General features: G+C 37.0%; 1 protein-coding gene across 1 annotated transcript in view; it reads left to right on the top strand.

Moving 5' to 3' along the window:
• arhgap26 (Rho GTPase activating protein 26) overlaps positions 1–23,004 on the top strand; it is a 72,914-nt gene that overhangs the window by 23,739 nt on the left and 26,171 nt on the right. Inside the window, exons 2-10 of the mRNA XM_023341970.1 lie at positions 11,948–12,043; positions 14,137–14,198; positions 14,652–14,723; positions 18,881–18,982; positions 19,073–19,183; positions 19,435–19,539; positions 20,531–20,660; positions 20,915–21,015; positions 21,335–21,429. Of these exons, the coding sequence (XP_023197738.1) occupies positions 11,948–12,043; positions 14,137–14,198; positions 14,652–14,723; positions 18,881–18,982; positions 19,073–19,183; positions 19,435–19,539; positions 20,531–20,660; positions 20,915–21,015; positions 21,335–21,429 (874 nt within the window). The remainder of the gene's footprint in view (positions 1–11,947; positions 12,044–14,136; positions 14,199–14,651; positions 14,724–18,880; positions 18,983–19,072; positions 19,184–19,434; positions 19,540–20,530; positions 20,661–20,914; positions 21,016–21,334; positions 21,430–23,004) is intronic.

The following is a 23,004-nucleotide window of genomic DNA, read 5'->3' as shown; positions in this document are numbered from 1 at the left end:
CAGTGTCTGCATTGTCTTTCTGACCATTGATACCTTAAAAACAGAGTTTGATATAATCCATCATGGCTAATTTCATAGGTAAAGACGGAGAGATCTAGTGCATGATACTTGGGGGATAAAATCTGTTTCAATGCATCGACATGCTAACATGCAAAAGTATCTTAAAGTTGATTCCCAAACTAATTCTGAGTAATGCAAAAGATGGAATTTGGATGCCTTCAATATGGATTCCAGATAAATAGAAACAAGAGTGGATGACTGAGCAAGAAATACAGCAGCAGATGCATGGCATGCTGTGTGAAATTAAGCTAAAACAGGAGAAACTGTACGACCCATTTTGACCCAGAAGTGGAACAGCTAATCTTACAGGTTGAACATGCAATTTAGTTTTATTGTCTGAGGTATTTATTCTGCTTTGCTAATCGTAAACATCTTGGACTCTTCATTAACAGTGCCTGCTAAGCACACAATGTATATGTGATTACTTGAAATAAAGGAAATTAATGGTATTAATAGTAGTTTTTCTCTTGTGATGTTGTCAAACCTGTAATTTCACTGACTACTTAATTCAGGCAGTAACAGATCACATTTTTATCTCCTGCAGCTGTTTCTCAGCTCAGTTCCCCCTTTTCCTCTCTGCAGCTTTAGGATTTTCTCCCGTCTTGCTTCTCTCGGTTTTCCAAAGCCCTTCCTGCCCCCACTTCACCGTCTAACTTTCAGTTCTCTCTAGTTTGGGCTTTTGTTTGTCATTGTTAGCGTCGTTTTGTTCCCTTGCTTTATATAGCCATTGTTCATTGCTTTGTTGGCCTCTGAGTGCCATTCAGTCAGATTCTGATGAGCATGGTACTATTACAGGGCAAAGAACTCTGAACAAGCAGTGACGAGAACAACACTCCACACATTATGCACTTGCCATTAGAAATTTAAGATTGCTTTAAGATCATTTCATGTTTTTGCTTTTTCAAATTCCATCCATGTGATTCCTCTTACGCATCGGCAGTTTGGCTGGCGTTAAAGATGAATTGTGTGTAGTGCTTGATTAAAATGCAACTGGACTTGCTCTCCTTTTGAAATATTTGACATTTGATCCAAACAGGCTTTGTCAGGTAAATTGAAGAAGAAAAAACATCCTTAGCACATTCACACTTGTCCCGTTAGACTCTGCATTAAGATGTGCTGGAAGCCATCTCCTGGGATAGACAAAAGGAATGTTTCCAGTGTGCATGTGCATACGCCGGGTGTGCTTTGTCAGCCATTGGTGCTGTGTCATGTGTTGGCCCATGTTTGCTTTTTCTAAGTGGTTCCAAATGTGGGGCTCTGAATGCACCGGTAGGTTTTTATGTTTTACTATCATGACTCCCACTTTCAGCGCAGCTCAAGCCTCCTTCTTCTCCTGTCTGTGTTTATAGAGATGCTGGTAGCACACAAAAGTTTTAAGAGCATTATATTGTTGTAAATGCAAACAAAGAGTTCTCTTATCCCTGCCCTGAAGAGAAAGATCAGCTTCTTCTTAGTGATTATTCTTTACAGCCATTCATAACTATAAAGTTGCAATTACCATGTACTTAAATTTTGAAAAACCCGTCTCACTCAGAGTCTAATTTAATTGTTTAAATTTAGAATAAAGGGTGTCTCATTTTCTTCACTCTCTTCATGGTGAAATGCTTGTTAAAAATAAAACTGAGACATTGGCTGGTGTTGGAGGGTAAGACTGGTGAGTAGACTGGTAAGGCTGGGTTCAGGCTGTACTTTAGACACCAGCGCAAGTATTTATACAAGTGGCCCCAGGAAGTGTGATTTCAAAGTATACAGGAGGTTTTTCATGAGTGTGTGTGTGTTTGTATTGCGTGTATCGAATGACTTTTTTCTAACTGTAGGTTTCAGAGTTTTGAAATGTTTCTGATCACACATAGCCGTACTACTCTGCACTGCACCGAGCATCTGCATTTATGTGTTTTGATTGACTAGTTAAAGGTTGTCTTGCGTATCTCCATATGAAATGTTTTTCATATTCACTCTTTCTTAGTTGTATTTTCATTTTAATTTCAGTCACTGTTAAGCTAAACTTTAGGTGGATAACTTTATTGTTCACCTAATAACCTGTTAATATAGTGATTGATAGGTTGGTCAATTGATTACTTTGTTAAATGATTGATATACTGCTGTTTATTGATTATTAGATTTATTCAAAGGATTCTCAGTTGATTGATTAAGTTCTTTCTTTGACTGATTTTACTGGTTGAATGGTAGATTGATTGGTTGGTTACATAATTTATTGATTGCTTTGTTGATTGGATGGAAGGTTGATTGAGAGGTTGGTTGAGTGGTTGAATTATGTGATATTTGAGTAAATGGTTGAATGTTTGTTAAAATGATTGGTTAGTTAATGAATTCATTGATTTAATCTTTTGTTGTTTTATTGATTTTTTTGATTGCTTAAGTGATTGAATTGTTGAATCATAGTTAAGTAATTGGTTGTTTTGTTGAATTGTATTCTGGGTGGTTGACTATTTGGTGAAATAAGGAGTATGGCTGGGTGATGAATTGGTTATTTGCTTAATTACTTTCTTTGTCGGTTAGCTAGCTGGATTGTTAACTGTTGATTGTGATTGCGAGTTGACCTTGTTTGTGTTCAATGCATCTGAGTAGAAATGTTTGTGTTGAAAACCTGAATGTTGTTTTTAGGAGATTTCCACCAACATTTATTGAAAGCATGTTCAGTACACTAACACTCTGGGAAAACCAATGCCGTTTTGACTTTCCATCACCATTTCCCCTCCATGTCTTCACTTTCCTGTTAGGTTGTCATTTATAACCTAAACATAAACTGTGATAATAACTGTTCTTTATTCTTATCTTGTTAAAATTAAGACTCTTGTAATTTTTTCAATTACTACCCTTTCATTATTACTGTCCTTGTGTAAACTGAAGTCATTTAACAGTAATTATCTTTTTTATTTTTGCATCTGAGCAACAAGCTGCTTTATACATACTATATATCACTTTATTACAAGCTTTCGGGTGATGTACATTTGATAATATTGTACATCTATGAGCTGTATTTCCGGATGGTGTTACAGGGCAAAAATGACAAATCTGAGACTTTGCTGAACACAAGGCTCTTCTTTCATGGCTACATAAATCATTAATGTGGGAGATCAGGAACAATATGTTGCTCGTCAGTGTTCACCCATGCAGCTAGGTTTCCTTAAAGCTGACACAGCAGAACGGACAGACGAAAGACACCCTTTGGCCTCCACCTTCCCTTAACCCTTCAGTCACCTTGGTAACATTGAAAAGCAGCTAAGTCCACTTCCTAGGTTTTTTTTATACATGTTCCCTTCCATTATGACTAATAGCTGCCATGACGGAAATGTTTAATTTTTTTCTAAGTTTCAAACTGACCTTGTAAGCTGTGTTACAGGACAGACTGCTCATGCCAAGATTTATATTAAACATGCAGTGACCTGCATATACATACGACATCTTTTTCAAAGGAAACAGGAACAACACCGGTCAGATGTGTTGCCACAGCCAATATCAACCATTGTGGTATGAGTGACATTCTGTTTTCACACTTCATACAGATATCTTATTTCTTGGATTTAACCCCAACAGTAATTTCTAACTGTACGTTTACCCTCATATTAATCATTTTTCAAGCTTTCATAACAAAAACTTAATCATTTATGTTTGTTCAAGCCGTGATTTGGTCCCAAGAAGGGACAAGGCCACAAAGCCCAGTAATGTTACAGTGTTAACAGATTTATGTCCCCACAACATGAGTAATGCATGTAATCCAAACCGTTAACGCATGTATTACAATAAAGCAAGCAGAGTGGGCCCAGAAAGATTTAGTTGCTGTCAGATGAACTGGGATTTGGCAGGAGTTTAAATAAATTAACATTTCAACACTGTTTAGTTTCCATCCTGGAATTAGTGGTAAAAATTATGCTTCTTTGATTGGATCAATGTAAAACAAAGAAGGTTATAAAATTAGGTTGTTAGTGTTCATCAGATCAGGTTAAGATTTTGTCATTGAACATTGAGTTTTATTTTTTCTTTTGACTTTTAATACTACCTGGGCAGGGATGTGAAACAACATTTTCAAACACTTGCTCAGTTTTTTAACATTTTCCTAATACTAGCAAAAGCTCTTCTGTTCCCTTAAGTGCAGTCTACAAGCAATGACACATATGGTGAAGATGTAGAAAAAGCTTTAGAACGAATTAATCTTTTATTGCATTCCTAGACAATATAGGCATTTTTACAGTTACTTAACTATAACATTAATTTAATTAATAGCCTAAGAATTACCATGTTCCTGGGGTATAAATATGACGTGACATAACCTCTTCCTTTTATCACTCTTCAAGATGGGAAAGATAATACAGCATACCTTTCAGATAAAGCGGAAATGTTTCATTTCTTACTTGCTGTAAAACTGACTGGAAATGGCCAACTGGCCCCCAAAATGAATCTTTTCCTTCACCTTGTGAATGAAAAGACAAAGGACAGTCCAATTAGAAAACATTTATTAACTGCATGAATGCCAATAATTGTGGAACACATTAATTCATCAAGAGCAAGAGGCAGGGTACACTCTGTCAGTCCATCACAGGGCAACACAGAGACATGCAAGATACATGACCATGCACGCATACACACGCCCCCACACACCCCCTCACACACACACTTAAATCAAAGGGCAATTAAGAGAGACCACCAGTTAACCCAACTCATGTTTTTGAACCTCAATCTGGAGGTTATTCAAATTCCATGCCAAATAAAACTTGTCTATTTTTGTCTTTATGCAAAAATTGCTGTAATAAATGATCTTTGTTTCTCAAATCTTTGAATGATTTGAGAAACAGTTTGAACTACATTGGGTTTTTTTTTTATAACATCTTAGAAAATTGGTTTAATCTGTCAGAATTCTGTCAAATTTGTGAGCTGTCTTCAGCATAAAATATTGTTTTCTAAATTATAATGCTCCCAAGTCTAACTGAAACATGCTGCAGCAAGAGTCACAGATAGTGGAGCTACACTTTTCTTTGAAGCCACATGGGGTAAACACTATTAAAATAATGTTGTTACGCTTTTAGAAACAAGAACAGCCACTAAGTAATATTTACATTTCTTTATATAATCTCTCCTACGTTTCAGTGTTTATCAAGACAAATGCTACTTGTTGTAGGCTGCAGTGTGACTTGCAATGTTTCGCCCTTTAATTAAGTCAGTAAATTCTAGTCTTTGCTTGGTTGCTAGGTCATGCAAAGAATAAAATGAAGGGACTAAAATCTTTCTTTTGTCTCTGCTGATGAATATTGTGTGAGCTTGTACCAGTTGATGAATGAGGTTTTTATTCGCATCTGTGTGGAACAAAGAGTTCAGGCTACCACTGGATATCCTGTTGATATCACACTAGCCCATTCTTTTGATTGTGTATTTGTGGGTTTGAGCGGACAACACACACACACACAACGGCCCGTTGTGCCGCTGCATGGTTGTGGTTAATTGTACATGCCTTTTGTGTAGCTGACAGTGTTATGTGTGTGTTTTGCTGTGCAAGATGTCACATTCCAGCAGTGGTCCCTGGTATGCAGATGTCATTGTTAAACTACGAACTAAGCATGAGTCAAATGTTACGGTTCAAAGAATTATTCTCACCCAATTTCTCGCTTGACAAAAACACTTTTGGTTTGAAAGTGACAAATCTCCGTAAAAAGTTGATTTGTCAAAGCAAAATTTGAAAATGCACCTATTTCAAAATTCTCTGCCAATTCCAATCTCTGATTTTTATATCCTGAAATAACTGGCCCTTGAATTGTGATTAAACAGATCCTCATTTATTGTTCATATTGGTAGCAGATTCAGTGGAAGAGAAGAAAGGATTAAGGATTTATGGTACATATTATTTCATTTAAATGAAGGCAAAGTAATTACAGTACTGATATTGATTAAAATGTTTGAAATTTCTTTATCTGTTGAGATATATCCACATTTACCTCACTTATCTCTTTCATATCTGTCATTGTAAATCTTTCTGCAAACCCTGTGACCTTCAGTAATTTTGGGATTGTTATACATCGGGGCGAGCATTTACAGTGAAAACCCAACAGATGGTTTATAGAATTGGCATGCAAAAGATGAATTCATGACTTTTGGAAAATTAAGTCCAACAAATAGTGATATGGTGATGATAACACATTTGCGATAAATATTTTAGTATGAAGAGTAGCTATTTTGCTTTGCATCAAGTCCAGGATTGGAGTCCTTGTGGGGCTCTTTCTCCACCTTTTCATGTTCTTCTCACCAGTTTTCTCTGGGTACGTTAGCAGCCTCCCACTAGCCTGGTGAAAACCAGTCCCCTGTTCTACCCTTAGCTTCATACAGAGGGGTTTGGACTCTCGGCTATTGAGAAATAATTGCTGAAGGGGTGGACTCTGTTGAAGTTTTACATTTTACACAATCACTAATGTTTGCCCATAATGTATGTAATGCGCCAGTTCAACGCTATAAAGCTAACTGGAAATTGCCTGTGCTTTAAACAATCATCCTTCACTGCGAAGAAAGAAGTGCTGAATGACTTTGTTCACTTTCTCTGCTGCCATTGCTAAAGCTACAGGCAGATGACTATTCTAAAGCAGCGTAGAAAATCAACATCATCGTTCACATCTTCTCCTGCTGTTTGCTGATTGGCCTGGTAGACGTTCTACTGTAGAAATCCACTTTAATGGGAGGAATCCCAGATGGATCACTGAAGCGAGATTAGCATCGAGTGGAATTGTGTAGAAAGGCAATTGGCTGGGCATTTGCTGGTAGTGTTATATAATATTCAGTCTGTTCTGTCTTTGAAATTTGCAAGTTAAGATTGATTTCATAAAATTGATAAACTCTAAAAATTACAGCTATAATAAAACCTTGAATTTAAATAATAAATCTTATAACTGCAATATTACCTGAGCAGTGAAAAATGTTTGGGGATCTATTTTGAATTTTAAGCACAAGCAACAAACAATTTTTATTTGTAATGCTAAAAAGCGTTTTTTTTTTTAACTAAAAATTTCCTTCATTTCCCAGCATTGTGTGTTTAATAGGGGATCAAGGACAGAGGCATGGCAGGAATCCTTTCTTATAAGTGTGATAGAAGAGAGGAAAAGGACAAGGCCAGTGTCAACAGGGTCACCTATTTTTAGATTTCACCATCCTCTGCTGTCCTTCTTGGCTGGACTGGCTAATAGACTTGCACACACACGCACACGTGAACTAAACCGCAACAAGAGAACATTGCTTATGCATAATCTACAATCAACAATGTGTTGTTTTTTTAAACTTGAAATCTGAAATAGCATACTATAAATATTTCACATATTTCCCTACCCTGGTTAATTTTTTGTCACATTAACAATAGGTCTAGTAATAAATCAGCTGTACCAATGATGGAATGCTGCAGATGAAAAATAAATATTTAATTTAACTCTGTTTGACATTCTTTCTTCTATGAGATAAGTAGTGTGAAAAAGTATCTTTACATTTCTTCTGTTTTTGCTTTTTGAGGAGAAAGTATTTGTTTTTGACATTATAACAGATTTATTTTGTTTGCTTCTGTCTTTCTTTTCATCACACTTTGGATCATCACTTAATCATTATTTAGGCCCATTTACACAGAGCCACTCTTCAGCTAAACTAAGATTTTTGTTGCAGTCCAGCTGCTCGTCTTTATGACACCAAGGACCTCAGTCTCTCCCATTGGTACCTTTTGAAACCAGGTCTGAGTGAAACTTCTCCGTCAGAGGTGTGAAATACTCCACAGGTGTGAAAGCGCACATGCACAGAACACACTGCTAGAGGGTTTAGTCTACTCTTGCACAAGCAGATGACAACAAAAACATGTGCTGTGTTGTTGATAAGGAATATGTATGTGTTACACGAAAACCTTGTTCATGGGAGACAGAGATAGGGTGCCGTTTACAATGAGGTGGAAGGTATTGAGGTGGGAGCTAAGGGTGTAAAGCACATGTGCATTTGATGACATGCTAAAATCATAGTGCCATCTAGGGCCTGGCATGATAACTACAGCTGACTCAAGGCATCTTGATGATGCTGTCTAAACGTGAAGCTTTTCCCAATCAACGCCCGAAAATACTGGCAGTTTATACGCAGCAGTCCCGTGTAAACTTGACCATAATCATTACTGAGAAATGGATCATCATTTAATATTGGCCAAAGATAACCTAAATAAATCCAAAAAGGTAACTTCCAAATGTGGATTTCATTTATTAAAGAAAAGCTTCTGTTCAAAACAAATATGTGAAAATGGTTTTGTATAATCATGACCAAATGCAAACTAAAATTGCTTTACTTGGAGTCACAGAAAAAAGCTGATTTCTCATTAAACACTGACAAACCTGTAAGTCATTTGTACTGTACGTCTTGGTGTTCTATCTGCTTATTGTTGCCATTGTTTAACTATCTGCTAAACATGAACATGTAAATAAATCACCACTTTAGAATAGATTTCATAAATGTGAAGGCATTACTGTTTTGTTATTGACCTTCTCCTACACAATAGCCTCTCTGGACAATGTACTTGTTGCTACATTGCCTTATTTTATTGGAATCCATTTATGTTGGAAGCATTTTAGAGAAATGTGTTGGCCAACAATATGGTTTTCATTTGCAAGTTTAGTTTGAATGACCTCAGAGCTGTGATTTGGTTTCTGTGTGGGTGTGTCAATACTGATAGAACACTCCTGGACATGTGGGTTCAAATTTGTCAGCACTGCCTGTACATTGAACCTCCGCCTATTCACGGTTCAGCACTGGAATGAGCTGCATTTCTAAATAATTATCCTTTGTTTCATGCCAAACCCACCCAGAATGTTTGTAGTAGGAGACCTCAGTCTTAGTCTTATTTGACTAAAAACAGTCCTTGCCATGTTTAGCAAACTCTATGTTTATGTTTGTGATGCTAGTCAAACAACCGGTTGGTGCATAGAATGAGTCTAATGGTTGTTTTGGAGACGTACAGACCCTAAATCAACTCTCTTTGGTACAGCTCTCCAATGGTTGGGTGATTTATTTTACCTCTCATTCAGAGTTCCTATAAGTATTTGTCCATTACTCATTAGTCAATCGTTTTGTGTAAACAGTAGATATATAAATACTGAAGTACCTTCAGTATTTGCTGAGGTGTGAACATTTACTGGCTTGATAACATGACACTATTTAGTACTTGTATGGTTGCACATTTTCAAGCCATTGTCAGACTAATTGGTCTGTTGTACTTTATGCATGTTGGACAATCACCTCAAAGTTAAGAAATTATTTTTGACTTTGCTTTGAGCATAGAATGTGCTGGCCCTTACCGCAAAGTGAATTCTGGGATGAGAGTTTACTCTTCTGAAAGCTTCTGCTGTCTTAATCATTGGTTTGTGGTTAGTTTATGAGAGGGACCACTTACAGAAGCAAAGGCTAGAGTCACAAAAGAAAAAAGTAATGAAATTCGCTGTTCTTGCAAGGTGCAGAGGGGAACTGTCAGTGGTAGGAAGGAAAAATGAGAAAGAACAGAATGAAGTAAGGGTATGTGTTAAATGAGTGATGGCGTTCTTGTAATGCACAAAAATACGAGACGTCATTGCTGGCAGAGCCGGTTTTCATTTTCTCACAGGCCACCCATGCTGCAAACATTGCCCTCATGCATTGTTTAAACAGAGCAAATAAAAGATTAGTGAAAAATGTGTGATAGAAAACTTTGTTTACATCATATGCGGTTATATAACGGAAGTTCACATTGCAGCCATGTTTTCCAATGTTTAATGGTTCTGAAAGAACTTGATACAGATGAAAAGACTGTCTGAGTAAAAGATTTGCCCTTTAAATTATAACTGTGTTGTAATTACTACTGCCATTGAAGTTTTATCAAAAGCAATATGGTATGTGCATGTACTTCATCTGAGCATGAGGGTCGACATTCACACAGAAGTTTGATTGTGATCATGTCAGCTTAACGGCTACAAAAAAAAAAAATTAATTTCAACAAAAAAAAAGAAAAACAAAACAGAGTTTAGCATCAAGATCTCCTGTGTGAATGTAGTGTTAAAGTTGTGGACTTGTCTGCAAATAGAAAAATATATTACAAAGGTCCTTACAATAGGATTAAAGTAAGGCTGTGAAATAAAATACTGCCACTAAGAGCTAATTTAGATAATAAGCTCCACCCATCAAGGTGGAGGTTGATATGAAAGTACCTCTGCCCTGCCAGGGTCATTTATGAGGTTAACTTCTGTCTGAGTAATTTTTTTTTATTCTGGTAGATGGAGTGGGGATAAAGGAGGGTAAATAATGGTCAGAGGCAAGTGCCCTATTGCCCAGAAAGATTCATGTTTAAAAAATGCAAATATATAAGTTAAGAGATCACAATAACCCTAGTCTTAAGAATATACTCGTTTTTTGGCTTTTTCCACTGAGATTTAACTGAACATGATGCTGAACTGAAGGTAACTAAAAGTGAGCCATTTGCAACGCACATTTTTAGAAAACTATTCACAGAGGTAATAGGTTATGGGGAACACAGCCTTTTTTATTTGAATACAATAAATGCCCTCTGGTGGCCATCAGAAACAATAATCAATTAAACATGTTTAGGTAATTCAATTCATTAAATGTGTATTAGATGCTACACACCTCTACTGTTTGCAGTGTTTGGTTCCAATCTGAGACTACTATTCTGTTAGTATTAGCAGATTTTTGGTATTTAAAGTTCTTATCTTTCAAATTCAGACTTTGGCTTCAGTTTCATCATTCTTTGGATAATTTTAATGAGGTAAAGCCACTCTGACTCATTACTTGGTGACATCCTGCAGTAATTCATTGTGTCAGTCTTAAGAGAGAAAATGATGTATGTCTGTGTGCCAGCAGCATGTCTAATTCTCTGGCAGTTCCGTCAGGACTCGAGAGGCCTGGGATTCATTTCTGACTGGCAAACTGCACCGATACTGCAGCATGTACACGAGCAAAGCCAACTACTGCCGGTCTTCTTACACTCACTGTCCTTCCCATGACTCCCCCATGTTTCTGTAAAAGACATGATTTGTCCATTTCTGTCATTTTTGTCAAATCCTATCTTTGTTTTCTAAACTATCATTGGATTTCAAACGGTACGTTCGTTCTGAATATGTCCTGCTCCTTCTTAAAAAGTAGGACTTCCCTGCTGAGTTTTACCACATCATAATGTTACCCCTTTAAGTCTTTCTCTTTCTTGTTTGACCACCAAAACACAAGACCAGATATTATCCCCAAACCAACCATATAAAATGATCATTATTTTAAGTCTACTTGAGGGCCTTGATTCCTTGAGTCAGGATTACATGCAAGACCTCCCCCACAACGTGTGGTTTCTAAGAAACGTATGAATAACGTGTCTCCATTTGTGCCTTCCTCATTATCCTGCCCCTATTTCACTCTGAGCCTGTGTGTGCGGCTGACCTCAGCCAGCCCAGCAACAGGAAATGCTGTAGTGAAGCCAAATCTGCCCGTGAGTTATAATGCAAGAGAAGCCAAGCTTGCTGCGAGTGTCTTTCTCCTTGGCGCTTTTAGTGCCTTATGTTTTATTTGGATTCACATGCAACTGTTCAAGGACTTTTACTGCCTTATGTGGCTAACATAACTTAAGGTTAATATAACTTTTTGAACTTTTGCAGCACAAAAAAGTTCTAACCAAGAAATGTCATAACGTAAGAGAGGTTGCTTATTTTAAGAAACCGCAATAGAAGGCAGGTATCTAACATATTTTAAGGCAAAGTTACACAAACATGCAATGCCTTTTATGAGTCTATGCAACCGATTACATTCACAGTTTAAGGTAAATATCATTTAGAAATGCATATTATTTATAATGTGCCTCAGTTAACATGACTCTTTCCTTATTTTTCTGTTCTGTCAGGTTTGTCAACAGCAAAGAGGAAGTTTGCAGACTCTCTCAACGACTTCAAATTCCAGTGTATTGGTGATGCTGAAACAGATGACGAGATATGCATTGGTGAGTGTGTTGAAATGTTTCCCTAGACACCGGTGTGTCAGAAAAAGAATGCCTGTGAATGGACTCATGACAATGCTGAGAACAGGCATTTCAGATCATTTTTAAAAGTCTCCTCATCTATTTTGTATTTTTCATCTGCAAAGATGTTTTCAGAATCCCTTTTGGGATTAAACTTTGTCTATAGTAAATATCTAAACAAAACAAAAGTTTTCAGGATGTGAGAATCTGTGGTACATTTTGTGGTACATTCCTTCCTGCTCAGAAGGATTTCAGCACCAAATATGTCTTCTAAAGCTCATGTCTTTGCAATTGGTATTGAGGGGTGTAGGAAGTCACTTTAAGTCTCCTTGTTTATCTTAGGAATTCATCTTTTAAAATAGATGCAAATATTATAGATTTATTAAGTTTTTGAGTTCTTCACTCATTTAACTCTTTCAGATTTCACCCATTAAGAGTAAAACCTGATCCAAACCAAACAAGTTTGGATCAGAATAAATGAACTGCCCCTTACTCCTAGCAGCAATCTGCAAGAAGTAAATACGTCTTTGAGGGTCAAATACGTTTTCATACCACTGTACCTTCCATTTTAGTTTTTAATTGAAAAATACAACACAGAGCAAATTCTCAAAAAGCACACAAAAATACCTCATCCTTTTGCATTTTTGCTTTTACGGTCCGACTGATGGCTACTGAACGCACACAGGCTCTCATGTCAGATTCTACTTTTCACATATTTGTTTCATAAACTCATATCTTTGCTCCATTCCTGACTTTTATTTCAGTTTTGAATTTTTAGTTACGCTTTGTAACAGTTATCTGGTAGCAGTTTGTTTTTATTGTGTCATAATAAGTTATTCCAAAGCTACATTTACTGACAAGGGGATTACCAAGAAACTAAAAGTGTATGACTCACAAAACAAAGTAGTGGTGCGGTTTATTATGATATACTTACTGTCTACCTGAAGTCAAGTGAGATGCACAACATTTGTTCTTCCTTACCATTTCAGAGGCATTGCAAGTGCAGCATCACTTAATGCCTTTCAAATTGACATTTCCTCTGCAGACTTAAAAGATTTCAAAAGTTATATATTTTAACCCAAGAAAGTGAAAATCAAATGTTGATCTAACTATTTTTTTTTAATTGCTAGAGCTTCAGACACAAATGTATGCAATGGAAAAACAAAGAAATAAGTCACTTTTTAAGAGTTGCAGACCTAAAGCGAACAGGGTCAGCCTAATATCAATGTTGTGCTGTAGAATAAAACTATTAATTCCCAGTACTCATCGGGACAATTTCTGTTCAAACATCCTGCAGTAGGAGTGCCGGCGCCACACCCCTCTCATGACTGCCCGGCTCTGTCTGTGCAGGCCATGGCTCCGAGCTTCGCTCGGACCCACCCACTACTGTATAACTATCCCCAGCTATCTTTCCTGAACAGCTTGACACTCAACTGGGCTGAACTGTTGTTTGTGTGGAGTATTCATAGACATTTCAGAACTGATATTCTCCCTGCTACAGAGTCTGCTGCTGCAAGGAGATGCATATTATGAAACAGGTGAAATTAAGATATAATTCTATATGACTGGATAAAATATTTGTAAAATCTGACTGTAAAGCAGTCGTGATTGTGATTCCTGTGGAAGCTGTTATTTTCACAAGTACTCCCCCTTTCTGCACGTGCTCAGTATGAGATGAAGTGTGTCTGTGTTTGTATATGAGCCTGAAGTGTTAGACAGGCAGAGGCAACTCAAGTGGAAACTCTGACCCAAACAATGTAGGAGTGTCTCGCTTGTCAGTGATCCGGGAAACTGTGTTCACTGTGAAAACATCAGACACAAACTTTCTAAAGAGGGATTTCATTCCCAGTTAATTTCTCGGCTGCATCAAAATGAGTTTACAGAGTTTTCTGAAGGACCCATGAACAAGAACAAATTCCATTCAAACTCACCTTTTGGCTTTTACCTGTACTTATACTAAAAGTAATCTCAACTGGATTGAATTAAAGTTTTGTTTCAAAATAAGACCTCTTCTCGTTTTATTTATTATTTTCATCTGTCTCATTTGTTGCTTTTACCAACTTGACTTTCTTCAGCCAAGTCACTTCAGGAGTTTGCAGCTGTTCTACAAAACCTGGAGGATGAAAGGACAAGGATGGTGAGTGACTAAAGCATTGATTACTTTTGATACATATTAGTTTATTTCTGTTTTGTTTTGTTTTTTCCTTTATTTGACATAAGAAAATGTTTGGTCAAAACATGAAAATCGTTGTTCCTTATGTCATACCATATTCAAATTTACAAGTAAGCTTTGGCCTCTCTGATCTTTACTACATAAAATGTTTGCATAGTCTGGAAAAGTAAGAACAATTCTGGAATTTATTTTCATATTGAAATAAGGATTTGATTATATAAAATCTTTAAGAAACCTATCGATAGTATCTCGTGGTATTTTGCATTAAATAATTTGTCTCTGATAGATTTTGTTAATGTTCTCTGAAGTTGAACAGCTCTAGTTTGATAATTATTAATTAAGTTCATATCACACATGCCATAAGATATCCTGCTGTTGAATGAGAAAACATGTCTGTGTGTGTACTCCCTTCTGTAGATCGAAAACGCCAACGATGTGTTGATTATTCCACTGGAGAGGTTTAGGAAAGAGCAGATCAGTGCAGCCAAGGTAAGAGGAGCAACTCTGTACTATCACAGGACCAATCCCAGAAATGGACATACATGAGCTGTGAATGAGTATTGATGTGTTCACACTGCCAGTGAAACATTGATCAATAAACCTTTTTTTTGTTGCTCTTGTAGCGGTTGGACAACACACAAAACCTTGATAGAGGTTGTACGCTTTTTAAAATAAATCTCACATAGCGCTCATATTTACAGAAAAATATTTAAAATGTTTCATGTTTGTGCTTGAAAAGGTAAAGGAAGATAGGAATAAAACTTGCTTATAAAAAACTACAATAAGAATTGACATACGTAGGTCTAACATAGTTCTCAGACTGCAGGGTACAATCAAATTATTTTGAGTAAAAAAACAAGGTAAAAAAAAAGAAATTCCGCTTATTTTGCTACACTATTAAGGTGTATGCATGCCTGGATTCTACCTAGTAGATAAAGAAGAAGAAAAAAAACACTTTTCAAAATGTGTAAACTATATAAATGAATTTCATTTGACAAGTGTTCTACTAATACAAACATTCCACTTTTGTGTTGCACCTAAAAACTCTTTTCTGGTGAGAAGAAACTCTTTTCACTCTTACACTTTTCAGCATACTACATTTCATCATAGTTCCATTTTTTTTTTTTTTCTCCAAAGAGTTTTTGCAGCGCTAGTGGCTCGTATTTTTTAGACAGTAGGGAGGGTGAGGAAGACATGCGGCAAAGGTCGTCGGGACCGGGAGTCGAACCCGCGACGTCCACGTCGAGGACTAAGGCCTCCAAACGTGGGGCGTGCTAACCCCCTGCGCCACCACAGCACGCCCCACATTTCATCATAGTTAAACTTAATTTATTCACTAGTATTATTATGAATGTTGAAATCTCTTTTTTTTGTCATCCTTTCTTTTAATTGTAAGATAGATATTTTGTCAGTACTGTAGTTTTTGCAGTGCAGCCTAACTATTTAACTCCACACAAGGTTTCCCTAGTTACAAAAGTTACTTTACTACTCTACTGAGCGTGTCAACTACAACATGCATCATTTAATTGTAATGCAGCCGCACGGGGTAAATTAAATGCTGCATTAAATTAATGCAGCATTTAATTGTAACTGAACTCACAGGAAAAAAAATGGCTTCAGAAACTTAGCACTTTATTTTGATTGTTGGAAAATTGTAATACAAGCATTAAAGCTGCACTCCTCATAGATATACTACTTTTGGTAGAACTTGGTCAATATCTGAGAATAGACAGACATGGATCCACTGCTGCCTCTGCCTCACCATTAATCCCATTTTAAAGGGGAAAAACAATCTTATATTGCAAGCAGGCATCTCAAATTTGATTTACAATATGATGAGTATGAACCAAAATACTGTGCTGGCAGCTCCAGACCCAAAAATAGATCAGGGTTGTAAAAACAATCCTAACAATCCCCAAAACAGGAGCTTTTTTCAGGTTCAACACATTTTTAGTATTACCCCTTCCCTGTGTAGTAAATATGACAGGTTATAATCTTCCTTTATTAGGTCATGCTAAGCTTGATCCATGCAGTTAGTAGCTGAAGGACCTAAATAAGCAGCGGCACAGATTTCCATAAAACATTGTTCGTAGTCCACAGTTCACCATTCCCTTTGTTTTCAGTCATTGTCTGATCGTGGCACAGTGATTGAATGTGCAGTCTCTAGGTCACAACGATAATCCTAGTTAAGCACTAAGCAAACTGGTAAAGTCTTTGTTTGACACAGTTTCACCTACCTCTGAAGAAACAAATGTAAGCTGAAGACATAGTTCTAGTTGTACATCCTAACATTATTCCCAGATGAATTTGAGGGTCATGACAATATTACTGAAAACTGCTCTCAAACAGGCGTTTGTGCAGGATGTGCTGCTGGTAATATGATGCCACTCTGTTCTCTTTTAACAATGCTTGAATTATTTAAGCAAATACATTGAGAATCAACAATGAGCACAAACAAATATGTTGGGTGTAAATTACTAACATCTGAGGATAACCTATCCCTGCACATTAGACAATCTTCTTCCTTTCCTGCTTTTAATGTGTGTTTATAAATAACATGTATCTATATGCAGCTCTTTGTTTCAACCATGATTATTTCGAAGTGTTTTAATTAGTATGTTACAATTGTACACCTTTTCAGTTATTTTTCTTTTTTCAGCTTTCAGTCTGTTTGTGTAGGAGTTTCGTCTGAATGTTTCAGTTTGTAATGGTAATGTTTATCTATCTCAACTAATTTCTCCAAATCTCTGAGATCATGATGGCAGCTCTTATCCCAGAGCATGATGCTTTCTCCACTGTGCTTTATACTGGATTTGGTGTTTTATGGTAAAGCACAATGTTGTTTTTGTGCCAAATACAGCGTTTGGCACTGTGGCACAAAAGTTCTTGTTGGTTTTCATCAAACCATAACACAATTTGGGAGATTTTAACCAAGCTTGAGTGTTTTTTTTTCTGGAAACAAAAGCATCTGTCCTGCTTCTTTGTCAGAACACATGGGAAATGCATCAGATTGTTGTCACATAAATACCACAACCTAGTGGGAAATGGCTGCAGCTCCTGCGGTGTTGCTGTCGGCCTCTTGGCAGCCTCTTTGTCCCAATTGCCCTCAATTGTTTTGAAATTTCAACTGCATGTTTACACAAAAATATTTTAGTGGAATTATTGCAACAGTTCGTTTGGATTTGAAAATTAGGAACCCAGATATCCCATAAACTGTCTTTAAAACCTCCCCAACAAAATACCTGCTCAGTAAAATTAGATACTATATTTTAATGCTGCAAGATAAATAACCAAATGAGGTGAATGCTTGTCTGAACATACCAAGTGTAATGATTGTTAAGCCTTGTGGGATTTCTGTGATTATTTACTTGGCATATTGAATCAGCGGTTTATGCCGTCATTGTAAATGTGATGAGTCAACTTAGTGCTGATGTTGGATTCTGTAAAGAAATATTTCTTGCGCCCTCTTGGGAAAGGTCAACATCCTCATCTACTGAACCACACTGCCACCTGCTGGTGGGGAAAAATTAATACTTTTCATCAAAATTATTTTTTAAGTATTGTAAAAGAACAGCAATCTGGCCTTTAGCTGGTTTTATTGATTTGCAGATGCTTCTTTATCTTTTACATAAAGCATGTGAAGTCTACAATAAAACCTTTACAGAAGTTGGTTGCAGAGATAGTAATTTCAGACTGAGTCTCTACAGGGAATCAAGGAGGCAGACGTTGAACAGAGGCCTTGATATTTAGAGTCGGACTCATCCTTCCTGATGTGCTCTGCAGCTGTTTTCTAATTCCCATCTGGACCAGTGGAAAGACCCAGCTGTTTGTTGCTTAGTTTGAACACTTTCCCCCAGTATATTTAAACTCTGTGCCTACACCCAGCTTATCATCTGACCATGTGCCTTTGTCCTTGTGCTGAAATACTCTATTGTTTGATAAACAGCTGGGCTCCCACAGAGGACAGCCTGACTCTGAGTCCTGTAAAAAAAAAAAGGATATATTCTATGTTGAGGAAAAAACCTTCAGAAATGTTTAGGCTCTTTGCTCATAAAACAGCTGAACAGCTGCTGCTTCTTCTTCCTATTTTTATTATTAATATTATTGAGGGTTGTATATATGTCGACTGTGCCAATGAAAGATTAGTCTAATCCTCTTTGCAAATACCAGGAAGCTTATTCTGTTTTTGACTCTTGGTTGCTGGTGTTTATTCAGTTGGGTGATTAAAGTTTGAGGAAACACAACACTCCAACACCAACACAACTGATCCAACACTAGCTGATCTACTTCTTTTGAGTAGAAAATTGACATATTGGAGGAGCAAGTTCCATCTATTGAGATTATTAAAGTTTCGCTGGTTGCAGAATCTTATATTGAGGGAAGACTCAGATGGTTTTTAATGGGTACAGCATCACAAATCTGTGGCTCAACCCACAAAAGCATTTTTCTTACATACATGGTACCATTTAAGGGGAAATATACAAGATTTCCAATATAGTGCAGGGAACTTCTTTTGTTGTTATTACACATTGTTTGTGTGATGCTTCTTTAGACTTTTCCTCTATTGGAAAAGGGGATCATCAATAAAGATATATTAGTTGATAAATTGATTGAAAAACTATATTGTGTTGTATTCTGTGTGGCAGGAAGCCAAGAAGAAATATGACAAAGAGACAGAGAAATATTGTGCAGTGATGGAGAAGCATTTGAGCCTTTCAGCAAAGAAAAAAGAGTCCCATCTACATGAAGTAAGGACATTTGTCTGCGTCTACATCTCTTGAGTTTCTCCTTCTGTTCCTGTGATTTACCACTTGTACGCATTTTATTTTCTGTTTTAGGCGGACAACCAGGTGGATCACGTGAGGCAGCATTTCTACGAAGTTTCTCTGGAGTACGTCTTTAAGGTGCAAGAGGTCCAAGAGAGGAAGATGTTTGACTTTGTGGAGCCTGTAAGACAACACCGCATTTTGTTATTATACGTGTTCCTTTAACTCATCTGCTGAATGATTTGCATTACACCTTGATGTGTCTTCTTTTGGTATCAAACAATGATTGAGTTTTAGTTGAGGGCATCTCAACTGTGGTTTTTGAGGATATAAAAGAAAGTTGTTGACCACATTGCTAAGAAAAAGTTTTTTTGTTTTTTTTAATTTGCCTGGTCATATTATTCCCTCTTTGTTGTTGTTGGGCTTTGTTTCAGCTGTTGGCATTTCTTCAAGGCCTGTTCACCTACTATCATCATGGCTATGAGCTGGCAAAGGACTTCAACCACTTCAAAACTGATCTCACTATCAGCATACAGAATGTAAGAGCCCATAAACAAACAAACATGTATTAGATTTCTGTTTATATGTAGTTGGGACTACAGATCAATTGAAATCCTATTTGTATTGATTGATGTCAGTGTTTCCAGCTGTTTGGTGTCCTGTAAGCTGTTATTAATTGTTATGCCATAACTTTGGAAGTTGTGCCATAACAAAGCTATATTTGTTCTGGAGTCATGACTGTAAATGTGTAGAATTTGCCTACATTATATTACCAGGAACTAAATGCTTTGGTTGGATGAGACTAAGATTAAGCTTTTGAGTAATAAACACTCCACTTTCAAGATCAAATAGATACAAACCTGCCTAACCTAACATTAACAGGAGAAAACTAGGATTAAATAAAATGTAACTCTCTCCTACAAAGACAAAAGTTTACATTATCTCAAGAGAACAAAAAAGGAGTTTAAATCTTCACAATCAATGAGGATATATGACATTCAACTGGACAAAGATCTGTTTGAATGTCCTACAATATGCAGCTTCTTAAATAGGATTCTACTAATTGGTCTCAGAGGAGCAGGAGCCTGGAACAAAACACAAGGTGTTACTACATGTCGACACAAGCGTTCACTTTGGGGATCTAACAGCTAGAAACACTAACTGAGCAATGTAAATTGGCCCAAAAATATGGTAAGTGAGACAGACATTATTAAGTAGGTATGAAAGACAAAAGTGTCAAATTTAATAAAAGGCATAAATGTAACTATTCCTAGTTAAAGAGCCCTAATCCTATGGAGGTTATTTCTATTTCTTAAGACATTCTGCAAATTCAAGACTTGACAATTCTACAAAGATTCTCAGTTAGCAAATATTAGTTAGACTCTGCTGACAGGAGCAAATTTTCTGTCTATAAATGCTTTTGAATGTGATTCTGCCTTTGTGAAGGTTCCTGTTGGCATAATTTGATAGAAAACATATCAGGTAACGTGTAATCAGTTCGAATTTTGCTTCTTGTACTTGTGCGTACAGACAAGGAACCGTTTTGAGAGCACAAGGTCTGAGGTTGAGAGTCTGATGAGGAAGATGAAGGAGAACCCTCATGAGCACAAGAGTGTCAGCCAGCACACCATGGAGGGCTACCTGTTCGTGCTGGAGAAGCGTGAGTGAAAGCCCACCTCGGTTTCTGCTTACAGAAACCACCTTGTATCTGTGACCTGACAGCAGCCAAGGCTTCATGTGGTTTCCATGGTAGCACATTTTATCCCTGAACCTGGGCCTACTCAGCTTTTATTGCTGCTATTGTTTTACTTCTGTCCATCTCTATCTCTTTGACCTTTTCTCTTTATTCCTCTATCCTCTTGTCCTGTCTGGTGCAATCATTCATCATCTCAGCTCTTGCTCTTTATTTCTCAGGTCCCTTTGTTTCTACGTGGGTGAAGTACTACTGCACTTACCACCGTGACCCCAAGAAGTTCGCCATGGTTGTTTTTGACCCCAAATCAGGGGGCAAAATGGTGAGTGTGTCACTCACCAATCTGGGTTCTTGTCCTCATTTTAAACCACAGGCTATAATTTGTTATGTGATAAATCAACACAAAGTAGCACTTCACTTTGAAGCATAAAAACTTTAGCAAGAAATTTTCAGTCAGAAATATAGAGTCAATTAATCTGCAGCTTCAGAAAGAGCAAAGTGATTCATCTTTGCTTTGCTTTACTTCATCAAGCTAACCTCCATCACCGTGTGAAATGCTTGTTTAGTTGAAATACCTGTTTGTGTGAATGTTATTATTGTACTACAGTGCTGTGCTTTACCTCTCTTTTCTTATTGATCAGGGTGAGGAGGAGAGTTTCATCCTGAAGTCGTGCACCAGGAGGAAAACAGAGTCCATAGAAAAGAGGTTCTGTTTTGATGTCGAGGCCATCGACAGGTTAGAGAGTTTGTTGTTTGATCACCTGCTTCATTTTTTTAAATGAAAGGATACTGAAACCATTTTCCTTTCTCCTACTCATCTATTATCATTTTACATTATTTATACTGACAAGTGGATCTAAAACAACTTGAAATATCATCAAAATATTTATTTATTTTAACAATTTAGTTCAAAAGATAAAATTATTATGTAAACAAACTGAAATAACTGGGGTTTATTTCTGCTAGGTTTAATGGTTTTACTCATAGCTGTAAAACTCAGGATTAAACAAATAAAAAAAGGAATATTTTATAATTTTTTCCAAATTCTTGAATGACATTAGCTCCATAATTGTGTTAAACCTGCAGTAGTACCTGTTGGCTGTGTATCTTTTTCTACAACACTTTTGCCTTCCACTAAACTCTCCATTAATATCCTTGAATGCAGCACTCTGTGAACAACCTGCTTCAGTAGCAGTGACCGTTTGTGACTTTCCAAACATAGTTTTTCACCTGAAATCACAAAAATCATTCACATTTTCTAAGAGACAGAATATTGGGATTCATTATGACCTAAGCCAATGTAATTGAACAAAAGTAAACACTGAAAAGTATAGATTGTTTTACATTTTTTATTGATTTGCATAATTAACCTATTGATGTTCTTACTTACTGAGCTGAAACTGTATATTAGATCAACACAATTTAACAAAGCGGATTCCCAACATGTTAGGTTTTGCAGAGTTGTAATTTGCCCCCCAGACACATGAGGGTGCCATTGGCTTAATCAAGAAGAAACCTGTTGGCTCTCTGTCTGCGCTGTCCTTTCTCTAGCTCTTCCACATTTTCCTCTACATTACCTCCTAATCCTCTTTTTGCATTTCTTGCCCTTCAAGTCTTTTTGATTGGTGTTTTCATACTGTTTTTACATTTTACAAAGCATAAATGCTTCTAAAAGAAGAGCATTCTGTCTCTTGTGACTTAACAACTTTTTAAAAAAGCTTTGGACTAACCCTAACCCTATACTGATAATATATTTTTCAAGTTTTTCACCTTAAATCTCCACCACTATTATAACAGGCTGAGAAGTTTTACTTACTTAGCAGCAGAGGCTGCAGGATGTGTCTGTGCTTTCTGGTCAGAGTGCGTCTGGATGAGTGATGTCCTGTATCGGGGCAGTGGGTCATGATTGGCGCAGAGCGTGGGAGCAGGAAGAAGATGAATGTTCTCGTGCTGACAGAGTGACTAGGATCGATTGTGAACTTGTAGGAAGGCAGAGACAGATTTAGCTAATAAGACTGTTTTGGTGACTGAGATGTGAGAACCCACAGTGAACGCCGCTCCTCTCACAATGACTCGTCTTTTCTTCGTGGATTAATGAATTCTTGCTAGCTGATGAATTTTTCAGGGAACGTACATCATCTGCCTACGATCCTTTTATGGTGAAAAATCTGATCTGAGCATCTGATCATCAGATTTCAGCAGATTAGAATCAGATCTCTGGCACGTGCAACAGAACACGTTTCGCACTTGGGGTGGGGGGATATCTAATTTTCATATTCAAATCAGTCTGAAAGTTTTTTTTAAAGGTGTT

This window comes from Xiphophorus maculatus, chromosome 11, assembly GCF_002775205.1.
Source record: "Xiphophorus maculatus strain JP 163 A chromosome 11, X_maculatus-5.0-male, whole genome shotgun sequence".
Lineage (NCBI taxonomy): Eukaryota > Metazoa > Chordata > Actinopteri > Cyprinodontiformes > Poeciliidae > Xiphophorus > Xiphophorus maculatus.
The sequence above is the reverse complement of the archived record's forward strand: the minus strand, read 5'-3'. Positions and strand labels throughout refer to the sequence as shown.